This window comes from Artemia franciscana, chromosome 5, assembly GCF_032884065.1.
Source record: "Artemia franciscana chromosome 5, ASM3288406v1, whole genome shotgun sequence".
NCBI classification, from domain to species: Eukaryota; Metazoa; Arthropoda; class Branchiopoda; order Anostraca; family Artemiidae; genus Artemia; species Artemia franciscana.
The window spans coordinates 51,365,239-51,387,031 of NC_088867.1; the positions used below are offsets into that span (position 1 = coordinate 51,365,239).

Here is a 21,793-nt window from a genome sequence, read left to right on the forward strand (position 1 = left end):
TGAAACATACATTTGTGTCTTCAATGAAACGAAAGAAGTAAAATAATTACCACCCCCTCTAAATTATCGTAAATAGCAGCTCCTAAGTAGAAAAGTAAAAAAAATCCGTATTCTGAGATCTCAGATAGATTATCGTCGGGTGATATTAGGCCAGAAGTTTCTATGTAAGTAAAGACAGTGGTGAATCTGGCACATTGAGAAAATCTGCCACATGAAGGGAGCCTCTTTCAATATGGGAGAATAAAAGATATTAACTACAGAATCTTCTTGAAGTATCTTTACATTTTCTCTGTAATGTTCCTTCAGTTTTCAATCAATCCGCTTGTTTCTTTTTCTCTCCCTCTACCTGCTACTCCACCTGCCCAATGAAATCCACCTGTTTTTCTCTCTCTCTCTTCCTGCTATCTAAGCTTGCTGTCATAACTTTGACACTTACTTTAATACGCACTGGCACAGGCAGATGAGCCAAATAACTCATAAGCACCTTGTCGGATAACATAGCATTACATCCATTTTATTACTGTCCTTTTTCTCCTTTATTCAAAATCGCTTTCCGTTGCTGTTTAAAATGTCTAATTCTCCCTTTATATAAATTCGCTTTCAGTTTAAAATGTCTAATTCTCCCTTTATATAAATTCGCTTTCAGTCGCTTTCAGTTTAAAATGTCTAATTCTCCCTTTATATAAATTCGCTTTCAGTCGCTTTCAGTTTAAAATGTCTAATTCTCCCTTTATATAAATTCGCTTTCAGTCGCTTTCAGTTTAAAATGTCTAATTCTCCCTTTATATAAATTCGCTTTCAGTCGCTTTCAGTTTAAAATGTCTAATTCTCCCTTTATATAAATTCGCTTTCAGTCGCTTTCAGTTTAAAATGTCTAATTCTCCCTTTATATAAATTCGCTTTCAGTCGCTTTCAGTTTAAAATGTCTAATTCTCCCTTTATATAAATTCGCTTTCAGTCGCTTTCAGTTTAAAATGTCTAATTCTCCCTTTGTATAAATTCGCTTTCAGTCGCTTTCAGTTTAAAATGTCTAATTCTCCCTTTATATAAATTCGCTTTCAGTCGCTTTCAGTTTAAAATGTCTAATTCTCCCTTTATATAAATTCGCTTTCAGTCACTCTGTAAATCTATCGATCTTTAAAGCTTTGATCTGATTAAAAAATACATTGGCTTATAGCATTAATATTCTTTGTATGAATCACCACCCTACCTGACTTAATCATTTCCCATTGATCTTATTTTTGTGCAATCTCCCCTTTTTTTGTCTCATTCTGGTATTTCACTTTAATATCATAACTCTGAAACTTACTTTGGCACTCATAGACACTGGCAGATGAGCCCATTAACTCACGAGCACCTTAATTAAGTTGCTTTAGCATGTTCACCTACTTCGCTTTTTTGGTACAAATTGTAGTTCGTTCATCGACAGCCTACTTATTCAACTTCATATTTTGAAATCAGACTCACCTTGATCAGGCCTTGCTCTTCTTTTACTTTTTTCTTTTTCCAGTTCTTTTTCCTGTCTTCTTTTTTCTTTTTTTCTGAGTTTTTTCCCGTTTTTTCCCAAATCCTCGGAAGTCATAACAGTTATCGGTTTACGCACTTTATACTGCTCATCATAATAATGTTTTCCTTTGTGGTCTTTCTTGCTGGTGTAACGACTCCGTGGTGATTCGTTGTAAGAAGAGCTGGTTAAAAATGCTTCTTGACCAGAATGAGGCCGAGATACTTGGTTAAACCTTTTAGAGTTTGGCGAAATAATGGGGTTCCGTACTTTCGAAGGTATCTCAGATACCCTAGAACGTTTGTTTTCAGATTGCTCGTCATAATGACGTTTTCCTTTGTGGTAGTTTTCACTGGAATAACGACTCTGAGGTGATTCGTCCTCAGAAGAGGTGGTTAAAGAAACTTCTTGGCTGGAAAGAGGTTGAGATACATGGTCAAAACTTTTAGAGGGTGACGGAATGATGGGGTGCACTTTCAGAGGTATCTTAAATTCACTTGAACGTTTGCTTATAGACTGCTTATCATAACAACGTTTTTCTTTGTGATCTTTTGTTCTGGTATGACGACTCTGATGTAAGTCGTCGTCAGAAGAGCTGGTCAAAGAAACTTCTTGACCGGAAAGAGGTTGAGATAACCGGTCCAAACATTTAGAGGTCATTTTAATCACGGGGTCACGCACTTCCGAAGGTATCTCAGATTCCCTTGAACGTTTGTTTTTACTCTTTTCTTCGCTCAATTGTGATTCTACTCCAGAATAGTTGTCAGAAATGAGTCTTAAACCAGAATGATCTTGAACAGCTCCATGATCATTGTCCTCCCCAGGAGTGGGACTCAAGTAACGAGATATGACATCCCAGACCCGAACTTGAGATGAGGCAGCTTCTGCTGCTTCACTTTGCTTCGCATTATTCATCCGGTTCTGGTCTCGAACCACTGACACCTAAAATAATAATATTCATATTCCAGAAATTGCAAGAAAAAACCATGTGAAAGTAGTTGAGATGCAGGTCACATTTTGCACAATAGCTTCATGACGCATGTTGTGATTTGTGATAACACGCACATGAATCTAAAAAGAAAAGCAAAGCACCAACGTTTTGCCTTAGGCAATAGCTTAAAAATAGCAACACATTATTCAAAGACAAAAAGAAAAAAAATGCGAGGAACAGAGAGTAGCAGAAATCAAAAATATTTATTACATCCTAATATTACAATCCGAACTTCAAGACCTAATATTAATATTAATTATTAATATTAATTATTAATATTATATTAATAATGTTAGTTTAATATTAATTATATCATATTAATTATATTATAATTATATTATATTAATATTAATAAGACCTAATATTACAATCCGAACTTCAAGGAATCAATATACTGTGTATCGACGACTGCTACCAATATTGGTAATGTGGGTAATCACACTCCAGCATTTTCCCCCCGATCTTCCAAAGGCTCTACAATAGATTTTTGTTGAATGCCTGTCACCCAACAGCGTTCGCTATGATAACTGTTTTGTATGATAACTATGATGACTATTTTGAAAACATAGCACTATATAATATTCCTCGTTACACACAAATATTACTTGGATAAGATAAAAACCATTAATGGGGAATTGGATAATTAATCAGGAATTATGGCACAGGTATTAGAGGTAAAGGCCTATATCTAATAATATCTTACCTGCATAGTAGAAAAATCAGGTAGTTATAGATGGTCACCTGTCAAGCCATAGGCTACTGTTATTGATGATATTGGAGTCCACCAGGGATTAGTATTGGGGCAATTACTATTTTTGATTTATATAAATGACCTTTCGAGATGTTTACCCCAAGATAATAGCTTAGCAGTAATTTTTGCAGATGATACGGCGGTGACAATAAAAGCTAAAACCCCATCTTTGTTGGTTGAGAAAATGGGGACAGCAATGAAATCTTTGAATAAATGGTTTGCATGTAACTACCTAGCTCCGAACTTTTCTAAACTGAATTCATGATTTTTGGGCGGTCACAGCGGCCGATAAATAAAATTACCGTAAACAAGTTAATTGTAAATCAAAGTAGGATAAAAAGAGTAAATTCATGATTTTTGGGCGGTCACAGCGGCCGGTAAATAAAATTACCGTAAACAAGTTAATTGTAAATCAAAGTAGGATAAAAAGAGTAAATTCATTTCGTTACCTTGGGATTAGTTCTCGATGAGCTTTTGTCTTTCCGTAAGCATTCTGATTATTTGAGATTGAAACTTGACCATAACTTAGGTTTTATTCATAGATTGAAACATTTATTTCCTTTTTCCATCCTTAAAATTTTATACCATTCTCTAATTGAATCAAAAAGCGCCAAAAACCATGAAAATGTGAGGGGATTTTAATCGATTTGATCTGGAAAAGTGCCAAAAACAGTGAAAATGAAACGGGATTTGAATCGATTTTATATGTAAAAGTGCCAAGAACCACGAAAATGTGAGGGGATTTTAATCGAAATGATCTGGAAAGGCGCTAAGAACAGTGAAAAAGAAACAGGGCTTGAATAAGTTTGACCAGTAAAAGTTTCAAGAACAGAAACAATGAAATGAGATTTCATTGAGCAACAAATCGATTCAATGGGGTTAAACAGATTGATTATTAAAAGTAGCAAGAAGAATAAAAATGAAAGAGTGATCTGAAAAGATTTGACCAGTAAAAGTACCAAGAACCATTAAAATAAGAGAGGGTTTTAATCATTTTGATTAAAACCAAAGTCCAAAACAGGGGAAGGGGAAAAGTTGGGGGAGGGTTCTGAGGGTCCCCTGGAGGTGGGACAAGGATGATCATAATTTTCCCCTAAGAAAAGGCCAAAGCTATTCCAAACGCGGAGCAAAGCAGACACTTCAGTCTGTCCGCGAATCTCGTTTAGCAGGACGCAAATAGAAACAGTGAAAATGAACTTGGGAACAGTGTATGTGAAAAGCGTAGAATTAGACAAAGAACAAAAGGGTTTTGATTGGGCCGAAATAGATGGGCAAAATATTGGGAGACTGACAGATAGGAAGTTTCTGCTCGATTATGCCACGGGAAACATGGATAATGATGAAAAGAAGTTAGCGAAAGTTGTAAAGGAGACAAATGTTACTCTGGACACTCTGAGCAAATTAGCCCACACAATCTTCACCGTTCAATGTGAATTGAACCCCTCAAACCAAAATCCCAGCATAACAATGGGAGGAAACATGGAACCAAAACCTGGCACAAGTACAAGGAAAAACAAGGTTAGTCAAAGTTAAAGTGTATTAGAGTTGAGAAAAAAGGACCTAAAGATAAACGCACTTGTAAATGACGATCTGAAAAATTGAAAAAAGATTGAAAAATGACGATCTTAGACCCTCTCTTCGGGTGTACTATGTATAGTACCAGGGGACCGAAACTTTCAAGCCCCCCCCCCTTTTTTGAATTTTGGCTTCTTGGGCAAGTAAAAGGGACTTGTAAAAATTACGAAGGGATTTTAGAAATAATTAAGATTTTGATATGCCTAAGTTACGCAGAGTCAAAAGGAGATAAAAATCAACATGACAGGTAACTATCAGAAAAAAAAAGATGAAAATCAACCTGGCAGGTTATTATCTGGAAGAATCTTCCGTTTACTATAAAACCAAAGATTTTATTTTTCCAGGCACTGAAAAATTAGTTTTCATTCCTGTATGAGAAAAAAACAACGTTATTTGACAGTATGATGTGGTTTTCAATGAAAATTAATGGAAAGGAAGCCCCCCCCCCATGTTTGACATATCTGGATTGTTTTAAATGAGAGAATATTAAGACGACAAAATAGCATGTGGATGCACAAGTATCTACTTATGTAAAAATTATTGTTGCTCATTTGAATATAAAATGAGAGGTTTCGAGGAGAAATCTAGAAGAATATTAACGATTGATGTATAGAGGTGCGAAAATCGTCACTCAGGCCTATTTCGTTCCCAGATCGTAAAAAACAGAAAAAAGGATTTTTTCTCGTGCGGATAAATCTAGTCATTGGTTTCGTGGAAGACCAGGGACATAAAACATTGACAGGAGGATGTTTCCAACAAAAAACGTCTTGCCTAAAAATTGTGGAAAAATACCTGGGTGACAGACCAGACACCCTCGTGTCGATTCAACTGCATCATATTTAAATTATGGGTTAATAACCCTTCTCTATTGCTAAGATGGAGGGGGTTGATAAATCTTTTGTGAGCCTATCGCATTGAGGCTAGTAAAATTCTGGGAAACAATCTAAACTAATGTTAAAGATACTGTGACGGTAAAAATACAAATAAAAACAAAATAGATAAAATAAGTAAACAGGTACTTGAAATACGCTATAAGGTAAAAAAAAATAATAAAGAGTTTTTCTTTTCGGCCTCATCTCTTATTCTAAGGGAGCTGAGAAAAAAAGCAAATGATTGAGATTGAGAGTTGATTTGGACACTGTGAAAATCAGAAGGAAATAAGATAAGAAAGAATGAATGGGAATCAAGATGCGGTGGAAAAAAATTTGTTGACTTAGTAAGTCAAAAAATGACTCTGGGAGTCAAGATACAGTGGAAAGAAGGCTTATGACTTTGGAAGTCAAAAACTGATTTCTTAGAACGCCATTTTCCGTTAGAAATATGTTCAATACACATAAGGTGCCTTAGTCGGGAGATAAGTAAGTTTTTTTTTAGATAGTTGCAAGACTAGAAAAAATGGAGGAACAACTTAAAAATGCTACTCCGGGTAAAACATCGGACCAAATGAAGGCGGATGTAATTATAGAAGCAAAAAAGCTGATGGAGGAGCTGCTAAACCACATAATTATTTCTTTGGCTTCTGATTACACATCCTCAATGGAACAAGAGGTAGGGAGTGAAGAAGCAGGAAAATATTTCGATTTTGTAGCGGCCGTTCGCACAGAATCACGGGATGCAGGCATATCTAACCTGGTCATAGACCTTTATGGATCGGCAGCAGACAAAGCGTTGGCTGTAGCCCTTGAATGATGCCAAAAAAAAAGTGGCAAAACACAACCCCGCAGAAAAATAAGCCATTTGATCAGTCAGATATAATCGCCCACTAACTTCGGCGAGTTACAGCTGTGGCGTCTGTGGGCATTTTGCTAGGGAATGCCCTAAAGGGCAAAAGGAGGGCCCGCTACCTTGAAACCCTTGTAGCGGGTTTCAAGAGAAATGTGCGAAAATGGAGGGATTACCCTCCCCCCTCATCGGGGTTGCCTATCCGGGGGATATGTTTGCGGATATATCTTATTACAATTTTTTCTCTTGCCCCGTTTTTTGTTTTGCCTTTCCTTTTTGTGTTTGTTGTTACCTGATTTAGTCAAATAAAATACATAAGTGAAGGTGCAGTATACGTCCATAGTATACATCATTATAGGGTAGACACAAATAGTTACTGAGGGATCCACGTGAGTGCGCGTATATGTGGGTATGTAGGTATGTACGCATGTGTCTAGGTTGACATCGGTGTGTGCATGCGCATGGGTGCATATATGTGCCTACATGTGTATAGGTGCGCATATACGTCTGCAACAGTGCATGAACCTATGTGTAGTCATAAAAGAAAGATAGTGGTTAAGTAAGAAAATACTATTATTAAAAAAAAAAAAAAAATGTTGCAATTGGACTCAGAAAAAGAAAATATGTCTTGTTAGATTAGTGGATACTAAGGAAGCAAAATTAGAAATGTCTCTTTTTTAAGATTAAGGAGCATTCATATTCAATTTTGGACAAAAAAATGTCATTTTCTTTAGGGATTCGGAGGGTGAAGCCATTGACGGAACTTAGAAGACCATCCGAAACGTATATCCGGTCAAGTTTACCAGAGATGAAATTACTGAACAGAAGTAAATATGCTGCAGGTACATTGTCAACCAGAATAGAGAGTTGGAGGAGTTTGAGAGAAAACCTAGGGAAATGTGAAGATTTTTATAAGTTTATAATCTGGATTGAAAATGGTTTTAATGTGGCAAAATGTTTTCGAAAGTTTCGGGGTAGCTACAAAAATGAAACTTATGATAGCTGTAGACCCGTACCACGTGTGTTTAAAAACCATAAAATAACTGTGGATTTAGATTGTTTTATCACTCAAAAAATACAAGAGAGACTTCGAAAGAATTTAATTAGTATATTTGGCGTAGCAGGTGTTCATGCCCCCCCCCCCCTCATGTGGTCCTCCCTCTAGGAGTTGAACTCCGAAAACCTCGCCTGTTTGTTGATGCGCGATGTGTAAATCTTTCCACTGAACAGCGAAATTTCGATCTTAAGGGGTTAAATGATGTTCGTCGTGTCCTTGATTCCAACTATTTTGCGGGTCTTTTAGAAGAAAAGTCAGCCTATGATCATTTAAGAATATCCCAAAATTCCAGAAGGTATTTTGGAATTGAGTGGCGAGGAGTAAATTTTGTTTTTAATGTTATACCTTTTGGCTATTCTTTACCAGGTTTCGTCTCAAGAGGTCAGAAATATGGTTGTTTCTGCAGGAATATAGGAATATGGACAAGCCTGTACGCGGATGCCACCATTGTCGGAGGATCTGTCTTTCACGAAGCTAAATTCTCTTAAAACTATCTCTGCGATCGTTCTAACTGAATTAGGGTGCACTTTGTCCGAAAAGTCAGTTCTCCGGCAAACCCAGCGGATATAATACTTAGGACCCATAATCGAAACAAAAGTACCTGCTTTTATGGTACCGGAGGAAAAGATTTGGAAGATGTGCGAAATGGTGGAAAACCTATTGTCCTCAGAGAGGGTGGATACCAAATCCATTCAAAAGTTTATGGGCTACGCTTTGTCCCTCAGCCAAGCTTTTCCACGTGCTCGGTTATTTATTTCACGGTGTACGTGAGTTTTAGCGAGTATGGAGCGTGAGCAGTCTCATTCTAAGGGACTTGATAAGGACACAAAAGAGGAACTGCGGTTTTGATGTTTCCTGCGGGACGCTCCTAGAATTTTCCCTTGGCATTCGGAAGAACATGTAGCAGTAAAAATTCATACTGATGCATCCGATTTCGCTTGGGGAAGAGTTTCCCTGGGTCAGAAGTGGTAAAACTGCGGGGGTTTGGGAAAATCCTGAAAAAGACGAAAATATTTTGGTTAAAGAAGCATATGCTTTGAACAGGGTCCTTATCTCCAATGGAGCCAGACTAAGAAATTATTGAATAAATGCGTTCGTAGACAATTTAGCAGTAGTAAATCGTAGGATGAAGGGATCTGGGACCTCACTTAGCTTGGAATTGGCGATGAAAGATCTATTTCATACAGTAATGTGTCTCACTATATACCTCAGAAAAGACGATATTCACCATATGAGAATTTAGCCGATCCGGGATCAAAGAAAATTGGTGTTTCAGACTAAACGCTGTAACAAAATAATTAAAAAAAATCAATATTTTTATGGAGGGCACTCGGGTCATACCTTTGACCTTATGATTCTTGATTCAAACGCCATGACGGACAAAAAAGGTCGGAAATCGCCTCACTTTAGCCCCTTCCCACAGCCAGAATCGGCAGGCATTGCTTTTTTTACCCATAAATTACCTCCGGGAAACTTTTATGTATTTCCCACTGTTCTGCGTAATTCCAGCTATAATCAAGCATTTGAGCAGATATGCAGAAGGGGTTTATAAGCTGGTTGTTCCAGTGCTGCCAGTAACTCCTACGTGGTGGCCCAAAGCTTGTAAGCAAGCCGAAAGCTGGTTGAAACTGAGCAAAAAAGCGAATATTGGGCCACTTCTCACTCCGTCAAAAAAGGGTTTCGTTGAGAGGGCTTTAAAACCCGATTTGTTTGCTGTCAGGATATATGCAAGATAGGAGATTAGGTTATGAGTTTATGTTTATTTGTGCTATGTACCATTAATTTCTCATCATACATCATGTACCATTTTGCATCAGTTTTGTATTATTCAATTTCGAAAAAAAAGGTATAAATAAATGAAATATCGAATGAGCTTCTTTAAAGGCTTATATATATACATATTTCTAGGACTTCAAGCTGGACATAGAGAAAAGGAGAGTTGAATTGCAGTCAAGTTTAAAAAATTAAAAATATGAAAAACAGAAAGATGCTCCAAAATCGGGTTTAGAGAGATTCATGGCTATATGGTACCAAGAGGAGGGGACACTAGAGAGGGTATCACCCTTGGATATCATACGGTTTTTAATTTCAAAAGATAAATGGGGCAAACTAAAGTGCACCAACCAAAATGTAAACTATCAGGGGAATACGCCCTACGGGACCGCTCTTACCCAGTTCGGCTAAATGCAAGTACTTTGAGCACACTGACGGGTCAACTATCTACAATTCTCACTGAAATGGGTGTGAAAGGACAATACAGTGCACAAACAAGTTTGGGGAATCCAGTTCTGTCGTATGAAGTGGGACAATATGTAAAAACTGTTTCTAAAAAAAAAATGCTCTATCGCCGGTTCGACAAGCCATCCCAATGTCAACGGCTAGGTTAAAATGCCTTGCGGAAATTTTAGTACGGAAAATAATGTCTGAAAGTAACCATTTTGAGAAATTTATGTTAATGCGAAAATGGGCTTTTTAATACTTCAATTTTCACTGCAACATGGTTCTCTGACTTACAAAGACTACCAATGACGGTAGTGAGAAAACACAAGAAAAACTCCATGATATTTTTCCAGTCCTACGGTAAAACTATCGAATCAGTTCAAGGCCGGGTCTTCTCCACTTCCCCAAACAAGAATTCAAAAATCTGTCCAATTTCCACACTTGTGGACAACGCAAAATCCTCTGGAGATAGGCCAACTTTTACTGTTACGAAAAGTTATTTGTTCCCGAAAGCAAATATTTGGGGAATCGGCTTGGAACCACTGTCATACGATGACGTAAGACTATGTATGGTAAAAATTTGAGTAAGCTGGGACTATATGATGGAGAGACACCACATGGCTTAAGATCGGGAGCAGCAATTGAAATGGTGAACGTAAGAGCCCCGCTTGACACAGTTAAGACTCATGTCGGATGGGGTTCAGCGGAAATGGTAGAATTATGTACAGGAAACTCAAAGCTAGTGCAAAAGAGTCAAGCTTACGACGTCTGGAGGAATGTGCGTATCGGCCCTGCGTTATGGCAAGGAAAAAACCCGGCCACTTTCCCCCGTGTTTCCACTGATTACTTAGGTATCCGTAGAATAGGATTATATAAAAAAAAAATGAATAAATAAGTAGGATGAATCATATTAAACGTCTGAATAGGTAAGGAATAGGGGATTTGGATGAATAAATGGGTTGTGTTTGGGCTTAGAAGGGATATATTGGATAGAGGAGTGGCCAATGACTATGTTCTCCTCCGACACTTAGCTGAAGGATATACGCGGTTCGAGTTTGGAGTACAGAACAATTGAAAACTCCAAAATATTCTGAGTCCAGAAATTCTAAGTCCAAAAAAGGGGAGGCTGGGCAAAGGAAGTGGGACATGGTTGATCATAAGTTTTCTCAAAAAAAAAAAAAAAATACCACAGCAATTGATTCATTGGGGAACATCAAGTTTGCCGGTTTAATTTACCCACACACGTGTCATAAGAAAAAAAAAGTTGTAGCAGATTTGTCGCTTTCGATTCATTAAGACTCGGTTCGTATTATAAAATGTGTCCGGTTTATTTTACCGAATCGCGTGTTAAAAGACCAGTTTCATTCAGCCCAAATAAAAAAAATTCATATAATTGTCATGGGATTACTAAATATTAGGTATTATAAAAACTGTTCATTCCTCTTATTCAGTGAAGGTCGAATGTATGTTAATCATGTCCTAACGGGAATATGAAGGTCATTCACCGGATCTAGTGAGGTTTATGGTATATTCAAATGAAGTTCGTGTAGGAGTATTGCCCCTATCACTGCTCTTAGTGGAAAGTCTCCTCGCCACAGCAACCACGCAAGATGTCTACAGAGGCTTTATCGACACCCTATGCGCCATAGATGGCTCAGAAGGAACTAAGTTTTAAATATATCCCTTTCATTTTGCAACAGGTTACCATGACAAAACCAAGTGAGACAACTTATCGAAGGTATTTTCCCTAAAAGAAAGCTTTTCTCTTGAACCCCAAATGGAAATTAAAAAATAATGCAATAAACAGATAAATTATGTGAAAAGCCCGCGCCTACCCACTCACCCACCGGCCATACAAAAATTTACATATAGATATATTGTTATTAACTATGTCCAACAATCGATATATCTTCTTCGTTGTTGGACCCTCCCCCAACGTTCCCCGAAAATGAGGGTGGGACAACAACAAAGATATTAGTAGTTGACTAAAGTTTTAATTAAAATATGAACCGTATCAGCATAATAAAGTATGCGGTAAAAGTTGTAGCGTATTATCAATTAAAAAAAAAAAAAAAAAAAACTGAAGATACTTGCTTCAGTATTACAAGCCTCTTGTTTCATAGCAGACTGGGCCAAATCCAGTATTGAGGAGTCTTTGTTTGATCCAGCAGTGTCTTGATTCCAACGTCTTTTTCTAGAACCTGGGACTACTGCTACTTCGTCTTTCGTATCTGCTTCTTTTGGTGTACCATTTTTAGCCCACTGGGCAACTTCACGATGGACAACCATTTCATAGTTCTTGACTGACTGATCCTTTGTTGTAGTAGCGCATGGCCTGCCGTAGTCATCCTTTGTTTTACCTCCTAGAACAGACGTTTTAAATACAGGAAGAAGAAAAAGTTATAGTGTCAGATAAGAGGATGCACCAGCTATCAGCACCGAAAGATATGGTTTGTATTTTATGTACAGATATTTTGACTAGCAGTAGAGCATGCTCAACTGTAAAGACCAAACACTGAAAAATTTCGAATTTGCAGTGTAAATACATAGTTAAATTATCTAATATGATGCAACGCTGCCAGATCTTACAGATACTGTACCCTCTTTGTCGACAAAAGTTGTAGCACAAGAAATTACTTAATGCCACACAAAATATGCTGCTTGCATCACTCCTCTACGCTTGTAGAGGATGAAGATTGAAGAAAATTTTATTGTAACCTCTAAAAACAATAGCCTAAGGATGGGACAACCTGCAGTGTCATGAGAGTCTTGGGGTGTCATGGGAGTCTTTTTTAAACACTTCATCGCATTCCACGTGATTTTTGGTGGCTATTTCATAACGCACTCTCCGACTCATGATACTGATTGTTTAAAAGGTTGAACCAGGATTACAAGCTTTCTGATCCTGAATGTAATATCTTAAAACTCCAGAATGTGTCATTTTAGAATAAAGTATGTTCGTTCAAAGGCAAGATCTGTAACATAAGCGCTTTATTTCTCAAGACTTTAAGAAATAAAAAAGAACAATACCTATTTACCGTTTTATTTACATTTTTGTTCATCCTTACTTCATACATTTCCCAGTGACTTTTACTTTAGCTGTTCAGATTTTTTAAAAATAAGGCATTTTTCTCAGGCTCGTAACTTTTGATGGGCGAGACTAAACTCAATGAAACTTATATTTTTAAAATAAAAATAAAAATCCGATTCTTCCGATGTATCTATTGATATTAAAATGTCGGTTACTATTGAGCCGGGTCGCTCCTTACTACATTCGAAAGGAATTATCTTCGAAAGGAATTGAAACCCAAATCGGTATATCCATCCCGAGTAGGTCTCCAACCCGAGTTTGCATATCTTCATGAATATTTTCCAAATATTCACCATATAATGCAAGATCTTCATCTTGCAAATCGCTGTTAACACAGGCCAAACAAGGAAACTGTTCAAATGCACGACGTCTGATATTATTCTTATACAGCTGTAGTTTCCTAGCAATAGTACTTTTACTAGATATCAGATATCAGAATTCTTTTCTTGAAGCTATTTTTTAAGTGAGTTAAAATTTTCAAATATATCTGATAAGTAAAACACATCACATTTATTTGCAAATAGTTTTGCTCCAAGTTGTGTGTCAGCAAGAAAGCAAACAAGAGAATCCCAAAGTGCAATGAAACGCTTAAGACAATTCCTCTTTGATAGCCATCTCACCTCTGTATGTAATACAAGCCACTCAAGGTCTTCTCCATTTTGCTTACAAAATTCACGAAAAAGGCGGTCTTGGAGGGAATTTGATTTACTATGGTTAACTACTTTTATTACAACAGTAAGGGCATCATGCAGACATGCACTCATTTTCTTTGCAACTAAGTGTTGACGGTGTATCACACAGTGAACACAATATAAAGTGAACAGTAAATTACACCAGAAATTGAAATTTTAAAAATAAAGGGCGTTCTGAGTTGGTTTTCTTCATGGACCCCCAAAATATCATTGTAGACCCCCAATTTGTTGTGTTTTGCCTGTGGACCCCCGAAAATACTACATGGACCCCTAGGGTCCATATGGACCCCAGTTAAGAACCACTGGTCTAAAGTCATCACAATCATTATAAGAAAGCTAATAAAAAAAAAGTAAAATTTGAATTCTTTAAGAACGACTCTGGAAACACTATGTTCGTTTTATTTGAACGATGAAAAGCTATTTTAGAAGTACTAAAACACTTTAGCGTAGTGGTTTAAAACAAACACTTAAACCACCCTATTGATTGTTGTATTGCTCGATGATAGACTGAAGATAGTTTTCATGCTACAACCGTATGGCTAAGCTCGTCCTTGTTTTTTTTTCAGGATTCAAATGTGGCAACAAAGGAGAAAATTTAGGCAACGAAAAAATCTTAATAGTTACATACCTACCCCCCCCCCCCCTAAAAAAATAGCAGAAAATCTTGGTTATAAGGTAGGAACAGACCGAAGATGGAATCAGGAGGCAAAAAAGTTGAATGTTGATGTCCTCGGTACTTTAAGTTTAATATTGCTTTTTATTAGCCCTATAAAATGGAACTTTTTGTCGAACAATTTCTAAATAAGCATATTCTTTTGATTTATTGTTTTAACTTTTTGGGGTTCAATGAAGGATCCCTAGTTAGTAACTACAGCTTATATACTTAATAGTAAAGAAATAAACAAAGTTGATGGGCATTTTTTTTAACTCTTTAATAACATTGCAATAAAACTATAGAATTTATTTTTCTGAAAATTAGATTTAAAAAAAAATACTTAAAAATAAAAATAAAAATTGGTTTTAAAAAATATAATTTTTTAACGAACAATTTCTAAATAAGAATATAATTTAAACTTGTTGTTTTAATTTTTTAGGTTCAAAGAAGGTTCCGTACTTATTAACTACAGCTTAAATTTAAATACTCAATAGAAAAAATAAGTAAATAGAGTTTTCGGGTATTTTTTAATTTTTGTTTAGATTCTTTAATACCACTTTAATACAACTATAAAGTTTAATTGTATGAAAAATATATACATACTCTTATCGTCGTCACCCCCTTTATTCCTTTTTCTTTTAATATCCTCTGTGCTAGAAGCTATGTCACCAGGATTGACATCCCTTACTCGAGCAAGAGAGGGATCGGAGATAGGGGTCTCCTGAGGTTGAGCCATCCGTGTCTGAAAATAAAAGGTTTGTGACAAAAAGCGACCTGAAATAAATGTTAATTGCAAACTAGCCAAATTTCCCAACTTTCTCTTCTCTTTAGTTGAATTACAGATTCATTAAGTCTTTTAATAAGCTTAAAATTTGTTAAAGCTAGAAAGGGCACAGGGGGGGGGGTATTACTGGCTATACAGCAGCTAGACACACTAAAAAAAAACACTAAATAGTTAAATCCAAACTATTCACTATATAAGCATATATCTACTACAAACAGCACCTCCAAAAATACTACAGCTACAAACAACTCACTGCAGCACCAATACACCTGAGGCAAATACAGCAGCGCTGTCCCAACCTATTCAAAGCTTCCCACTTTACACCCTTCAAATAAGAACCATGTTTTTTCCCTTAAATACTTTCTTACGAGATCTTCACACCCTTTCTGGGACGAACCTATATAGCCCTATATGGTTTTTTCGTTTGGCCCTATATGGTCAGCCAAAATGGACTATCATTGGCGATCCGTTATTGTTCATCCGAAGAACGTGTCCTAGCCATCTAAGTCTTTCCCTCATTATAGCACTAGAAAGTGGGATAGAACTATTTTTGCGTGCAGTTTACTATTTGAAATACGGTCAGACAGACAGTTACCCAGACAGTTACCCAGTATTGGCTATGTTGACTACTGGATAGACCAAAAAGCAAACAGACAAAAGTCGTCAACTACAAAGTTTTTTCAAAAACTTATGGAAGATATTGTTCATGCATAGGAGGCTACTGCCACCAATGTTCCATCTGACACATAATTTTTAACTTTTGCAAAATCACGAAAGAGAAAAAAAAGAAGGGGAAACATAAAGCGCAAAAATTGGAGTCTGTCATAAAAAGAAGAACAAAATGTAGTGAATAAAATGTCAATTTTCAACCTACTGTAGGGGGCATAGCCGAGGGGATTCAAGCCATCGGGGGCATAGCCGAGGGGATTCAAGCCATCGGGGGCATAGCCGAGGGGATTCAAGCCATCGGGGGCATAGCCGAGGGGATTCAAGCCATCGGGGGCATAGCCGAGGGGATTCAAGCCATCGGGGGCATAGCCGAGGGGATTCAAGCCATCGGGGGCATAGCCGAGGGGATTCAAGCCATCGGGGGCATAGCCGAGGGGATTCAAGCCATCGGGGGCATAGCCGAGGGGATTCAAGCCATCGGGGGCATAGCCGAGGGGATTCAAGCCATCGGGGGCATAGCCGAGGGGATTCAAGCCATCGGGGGCATAGCCGAGGGGATTCAAGCCATCCTATGAAACCAGGATTGAAAGATACTCACTTCATCATCCGAAGTCAGTTTCCAAAATCCAAGTCTATCCAAAACTGGATTAGATGGTTTATCTCCATTAGAAAGCTGGATGACATTCTCAAATCTTTGAGAGATTTGATCCCAGTGTGTAGTAGTTCTCGCCACTGGAGGCGCTGTAACTTCACAGGGAGCCACCAATTTTAGTACTCTGTTTCTTGCCCTCTCTGCCATTAACCGACGGTGAGCCACTTTTTGGGGTATAGGCTGCTCCACTTTCATTACAGGCTTTGCCTTAAAATCTTCGGCTTTGTCACCTAAGAGAGTAATTTGAAGTGAATAAAAACAAAGAGAACAAATTGCAGTTTAAGGTTGCCTTATGTGACCCTTGGGTTTGCAGTTCAAGTCAAACCAGAAGTGAGCTGTCATTGGCCCAAGGTGTCAAGAACCAAGCAGTGTCGTGGAGGGAGTCGAACGTGGAAATAGCCAATTGCAACAACATGTTTCATGACTATTTTTCCAAGACTGTTCAAGACACTTATAGTTTTCAGTAAAGCACCAATAGTTTTCAGTAGAGGGGATAGTAACCAAACTGTCGTATGCAGTGATTTTTGTCCGTTCTAAACTGAATTTGTATGTTTAATTTAACACTTTGATGCCCGGTGGCTCGCTCACGAGCCACAAATTTCAGAAATTTTTATTATCAAAACTACACAAGCTAACCCCTCGTGTTTTGTATCGTTGTGTGATAGTCAATGAGTCAACGAGCCCAGTTATGGTATTTTTCTCAGTTTATGATCTTCCACCCTTGGGTGATATAATAACGGTCAAAGTAAGTATATTTTGCCTCCTTGTATATTACCGATAGGTGGGTATGTATTTTTGTAATTGACAACGTAATGATGCGTTCTACAGTTTTTGTTTCCCTGGTCTGGCAGAGAGGGTGGCCTGAAAGTTCTAATGAAGTGTCTTGCATCGATAGAGTAAAAAACAAGGGAAAGGAGGGGCCCTAAGAATCGTAATTCCTAGAGGAACCATCATTAGAAATAGGAACTTTTCAGGCTACAGAGCGTATATAAAGTGTGATATGCTAAGATACCCCGTAAACACTGTATTTACACCACTATCTTGTAATTTCTGATGGTTCAACCAAGCCAAATAGTATTTGTAGCTCTGATCAACCATCCACAACAGCTCGGGGTTGCCAGTGTCGATAATAAAATCCTAAACTTTCTGTAGCTAAATTACTAAATTTCATGTATATACAATTAGTAAGATTGACTGAGTTCCTAAACTAATATGGTCTTCTAGAGTTGCAATGGACAAATCTACACCCACTGTACCAAAAACAGTAGGAAGATGACTACTCTACAATTACAAAGAAATTACGTCCACGCCCAATTTCATTGGCAAGCTATGAATTTTGTTCTCTGTCCAGATGATACTTCTGACTTGGAAGACTTTTCAAGTGAAGATTGAAGACCCATCTGATCCACAGTATGTTCCTCCTGATGAAGCCTTAGAATAACTGATCGATGTTGAAATAGAAACCGGCCGAATTGAATCCAATGACTGTGACAGTCAGGATGAGGAGCAAGCTAACGGAGGTGAAGAAATCCTACCACAAGCTTCAAGTATTCCTAGTTCCAAACCAATGAGACGCCGAGACATGGCTTGGGGGAGAGTAGATTTTATTCCACCAGACACTGTCGAAAGATCAGCTTCAAGTTGACCAAGAAATGAGCGGCAAGACCCCATTGGAATATGTCAGGTTGTTTTTTGACAACGAACTAATATGCCAAATAAGCGACCAAACGAATATACATGCACTTCAGAAGATTTCAAGCAGTTAGGGTTTCTTCGGCTGCAATTGAACGTTTCCTGGGAGCCATTTCGTTTACAGGAATAGTGGAAAATGCTCTCCTATCGCAGCTACCTGTCAAACGAAACTCGTTACTCCGTGATAGCCGATGCTATGTCACGTGACAGATTTGAACTGATAAAGAAGTATTTGCATTTCAATGACAATGTGTCGCAGAAGACTCTCGGAACACCTGGTTACGACAAGATTTATAAAGTTTGTCCCTTGATAAAGAAGGTTCGAACCAACATCATGAAGATACACCCGGAAGAACACCAGGTCATTGATGAGCAAATAGTTCCGACGAAGCAGCGAATATCGCTGAAGCAGTACAATCAGAAAAAAACACATAAATGGGGATACAAGTTCATTGCCAGAGTAGGAATAAGTGGATTTGTGTAAAGGTTTAGAAATGTACGCTGGCAAGGGATCAGTTGATACAAGTGATTTGGGGATTGGTGCTGGTTTTGTCCTCCGACTTGCGAGGGGAGTCCCAAATCACATGACCTACAAACTCTCTTACGACAACTGGTTTTCGGCACTAGACCTGGTCCAGACCCTAAATGACCAGGGCATAATTACAGTGGCTACAGTAGGGGTAAACAGGTTAAAAGGATGTACTTTAGAACTAACTTGCAAATTGAAAGCGCAAGGAAGAGGCTCGTATGACTAGGGGGGGGGGGGGGTGGAAACGCAGTCAAATGTTGTAAGAGCGAAGTGGCACAATTATATATTATGAAGTGAGATTTATTTTCTAACTTCCTCCTATCCAAACACTTTACCCCCGCCCACACACCTCTAATGTGCAAATATATAGCCAAAATTATATATTTACCATTCTTCTTCCCTCACTTCTCTTCGTCTTGCTCAAGCTAAGGTGAAAGAAACTAACGCAAAAAAACGGTTCTGCAATGCTTCAATGCATAAACAACTTGAGTGGTCAGGGCTATATCACACAAGAACCCAAAATTCTAATTAGACAAGCAATATTTTGTCGTTCATTAACAAAGTACTGAAGGTGCGGAGGGGGAGGAGCAAACACAGCTGCTTTGGACCACAGACCCACTAATATAAAGCAGGATACCAGACAGCACGTATTTTGGAAAACTTCTAGTGCCTTTCTTCCATCCTACCAGCGAATGATCCATTAGGTGCATGAAGAAGGAAAGAGGTCTACTTCTCCATGACCCCTATTATTTTCCACCATTCTTGTTAGATCCTGGTGGATGTCTCCCTGATCATGTATTGCAATGTTTTTTCTTTATTGTCTGATATCTATTCAGTAATTAAAGCTATGGTTCACCCAGTTGGCCTTATGCTGGGACAATTTTTAGTTTACTTCATTAATGGAATGCTAAAGATAGGTAAGAGACAGAGACGATTCTAAGGGGGCAACGGGTGCAGCCTGCCTTGTTCGCTGATTCGTAGGGGGTGCCGGCTCGCAAGCCAATTGTTGAACTGATCAAATAATATTTGAACAAAAAAGTATATAAAGTCCTAATATACAGAGTAAGACTGATTTTGTACAATCGTGTATAATTGTGTATAATTATATGTGTATTGCGGCACCATGAAACGTTGTAACCTGGAATCTTATATTTTTCAATATAACACAGACACAGACAGAGCTTCGCTCCTCAGTAGACTTGTCTTGTGAAGAGACTGTCCCTATCATCAAAAAACGAATATGACATTCAGATTAGTTGAGTTGCAGAGCAACTTATATTAGTTCCAAACAAATGGTTCAAACAAATCAGCAACGTTTGCTTATCTGACTTCTTTATCTGACGTAAGCTTAAAGAGTGCAATTGACTTACTAAAGCACATCGGCCAATAGCATTGAAGCCCATTTTCCGACACGAAAGCATAAGACTGTAATCTGTCCAGCTTCATTGACGCGAGAATAGACTACAAGTAGTCTAAAACCTATTTGGATATTTCGGCCCTATATCTAAGGGCCATCTTCAGCAAAGAAAAAATAAAAAAACAATAAAACACTTACAATAAAAGTTCTCAGTTAAAAATCCATTTTTTTTGTAATTTTAAATTTAATTTAAAATTTCATGGCTTCTTCAAAGAGGCAAGGATAGGTATCAGCAACTGACAACCAGAATTTTGATACCTGTTTCCGATTAAAACTATTTTTCAGAGACTTATCTCTTGATAAATCAATGAGCTGTTCACTTGCATTTGTTGACATACTAGTTGAAAGTCGTCTCGATATGGGCTAGAGATCACCGATATTTTTTTTTCACTTGGCAGCTATCTCCATCTTCAACCCTAAAAACACTTTTATTTCTTCGTTGTAACCTTAAATCTTATATTTTTCTTGAATTTTATTGTACATACTAGCATTTACATAAAAAAAGAACAAAAAACATATGACAGGAGGCACCAAATACCATTCTGGCCCAGGACGCGGACCGGTTGAAGTCCGTCCTTGATAAAGGTATGTTTTTTGGTATGTGTTTTGGCATGTTTTTTTTTTATATACAATGTAGGCTAGCTGACAGAAAGCAACAAGCTCGGCAGTTTTTATGTTGTGAGAGTTTGCTTGTTAATAAGGTACTACTGCTACTTGATAACAGACTGTGAAACTAAATTTTGATAAAAAAAAAAAAAAACGAGAAAGGGTTAGAATAACATATTAAAGCTATGCCCAAAAAAAGCAGTAATCACAAATTTTGATTAAAAAGACCGGAATTATGAACGAATTTAGATTTTTCTTGTTTTTATCAGAATAACAAGAATGTCAGAATGACAAAAAACTGACTTTAAAGGGTCTTACGAAACCTAATTTGTTCCCAATTATTACCTACTGATGAAAGTTTGTATATTCTGTCTGGTTCATCTTACAGGAAGGAAAAGTTTTGTTCTAAACTTCCCTCTTTTCAATGTCTTTTCGAATAACAAAAATTTAAACATGCCTGAGCATATTTAATTCTTTAATTTTGCCCCGTCAGAACTATCACTTGACAAATTATCTATTACTACAAGCAACAACTAATTGTAGCAACAATCACCCGAGGCCAAGGCAACTACGTGCATCTCTCCCCCCCCCCCACAGTCTGTTCAAATTCTTATTTCCTTTTAATTCTTCTTTATGACCTGTTTTTACCCTTTGGGGAACGGCCTTTTTTCTGCTTGGCCCCAGATGGATGACCGAAAAGCACAATCTTTGTCAACCTGTCATCTATAAAACGTGATTTTCCCGTCATCTAAACGTCCCAATTTTCCCGTCTATATTACAATCTGATTGTGCTTCCAAAAAGCACAATCTTTGCCGATCTGTCATCCGTAAATCACTTTTTCCCCGGCTAAATCCCTTGATGACATACCAAAAGCATAATCTTTGGCAATGTGTTATCCGTAAAACTTGGCCTAGCCATCCCACCCGTTATTAAATATAAAAAATAACAAGTTTTTTTAACTGAAAGTAAGGAGCGGCATTAAAACTTGAAACGAACAGAAATTACTCCGTATATGAAAGGGCTGTTCCCTCCTCAACGTCTCGCTCTTTACGCTAAAGTTTGACTCTTTCTCTCAACTCTACTTTTTGAAACATTAAAAAACTTTAGCGTAAAGAGTGGGGCGTTGAGGAGGCAACAACCCCTTTCATATACGGAGCAATTTCTGTTCGTATTAAGTTTTGATGT

The 21,793-nt window shown here is 37.7% G+C and overlaps 1 protein-coding gene across 7 annotated transcripts in view; it reads right to left on the minus strand.

Annotated features, from left to right (window-relative positions):
* LOC136027568 (microtubule-associated protein futsch-like) overlaps nt 1-21,793 on the minus strand; it is a 682,876-nt gene that overhangs the window by 39,434 nt on the left and 621,649 nt on the right. For all 7 annotated transcript variants that reach the window (XM_065704944.1, XM_065704945.1, XM_065704940.1 and 4 more), the window contains 4 exons: nt 16,310-16,593; nt 14,862-15,000; nt 11,915-12,183; nt 1,468-2,446 (listed from right to left, as the gene is read on the minus strand). In XM_065704944.1, coding sequence (XP_065561016.1) covers nt 1,468-2,446; nt 11,915-12,183; nt 14,862-15,000; nt 16,310-16,593 — 1,671 coding nt within the window. The remainder of the gene's footprint in view (nt 1-1,467; nt 2,447-11,914; nt 12,184-14,861; nt 15,001-16,309; nt 16,594-21,793) is intronic.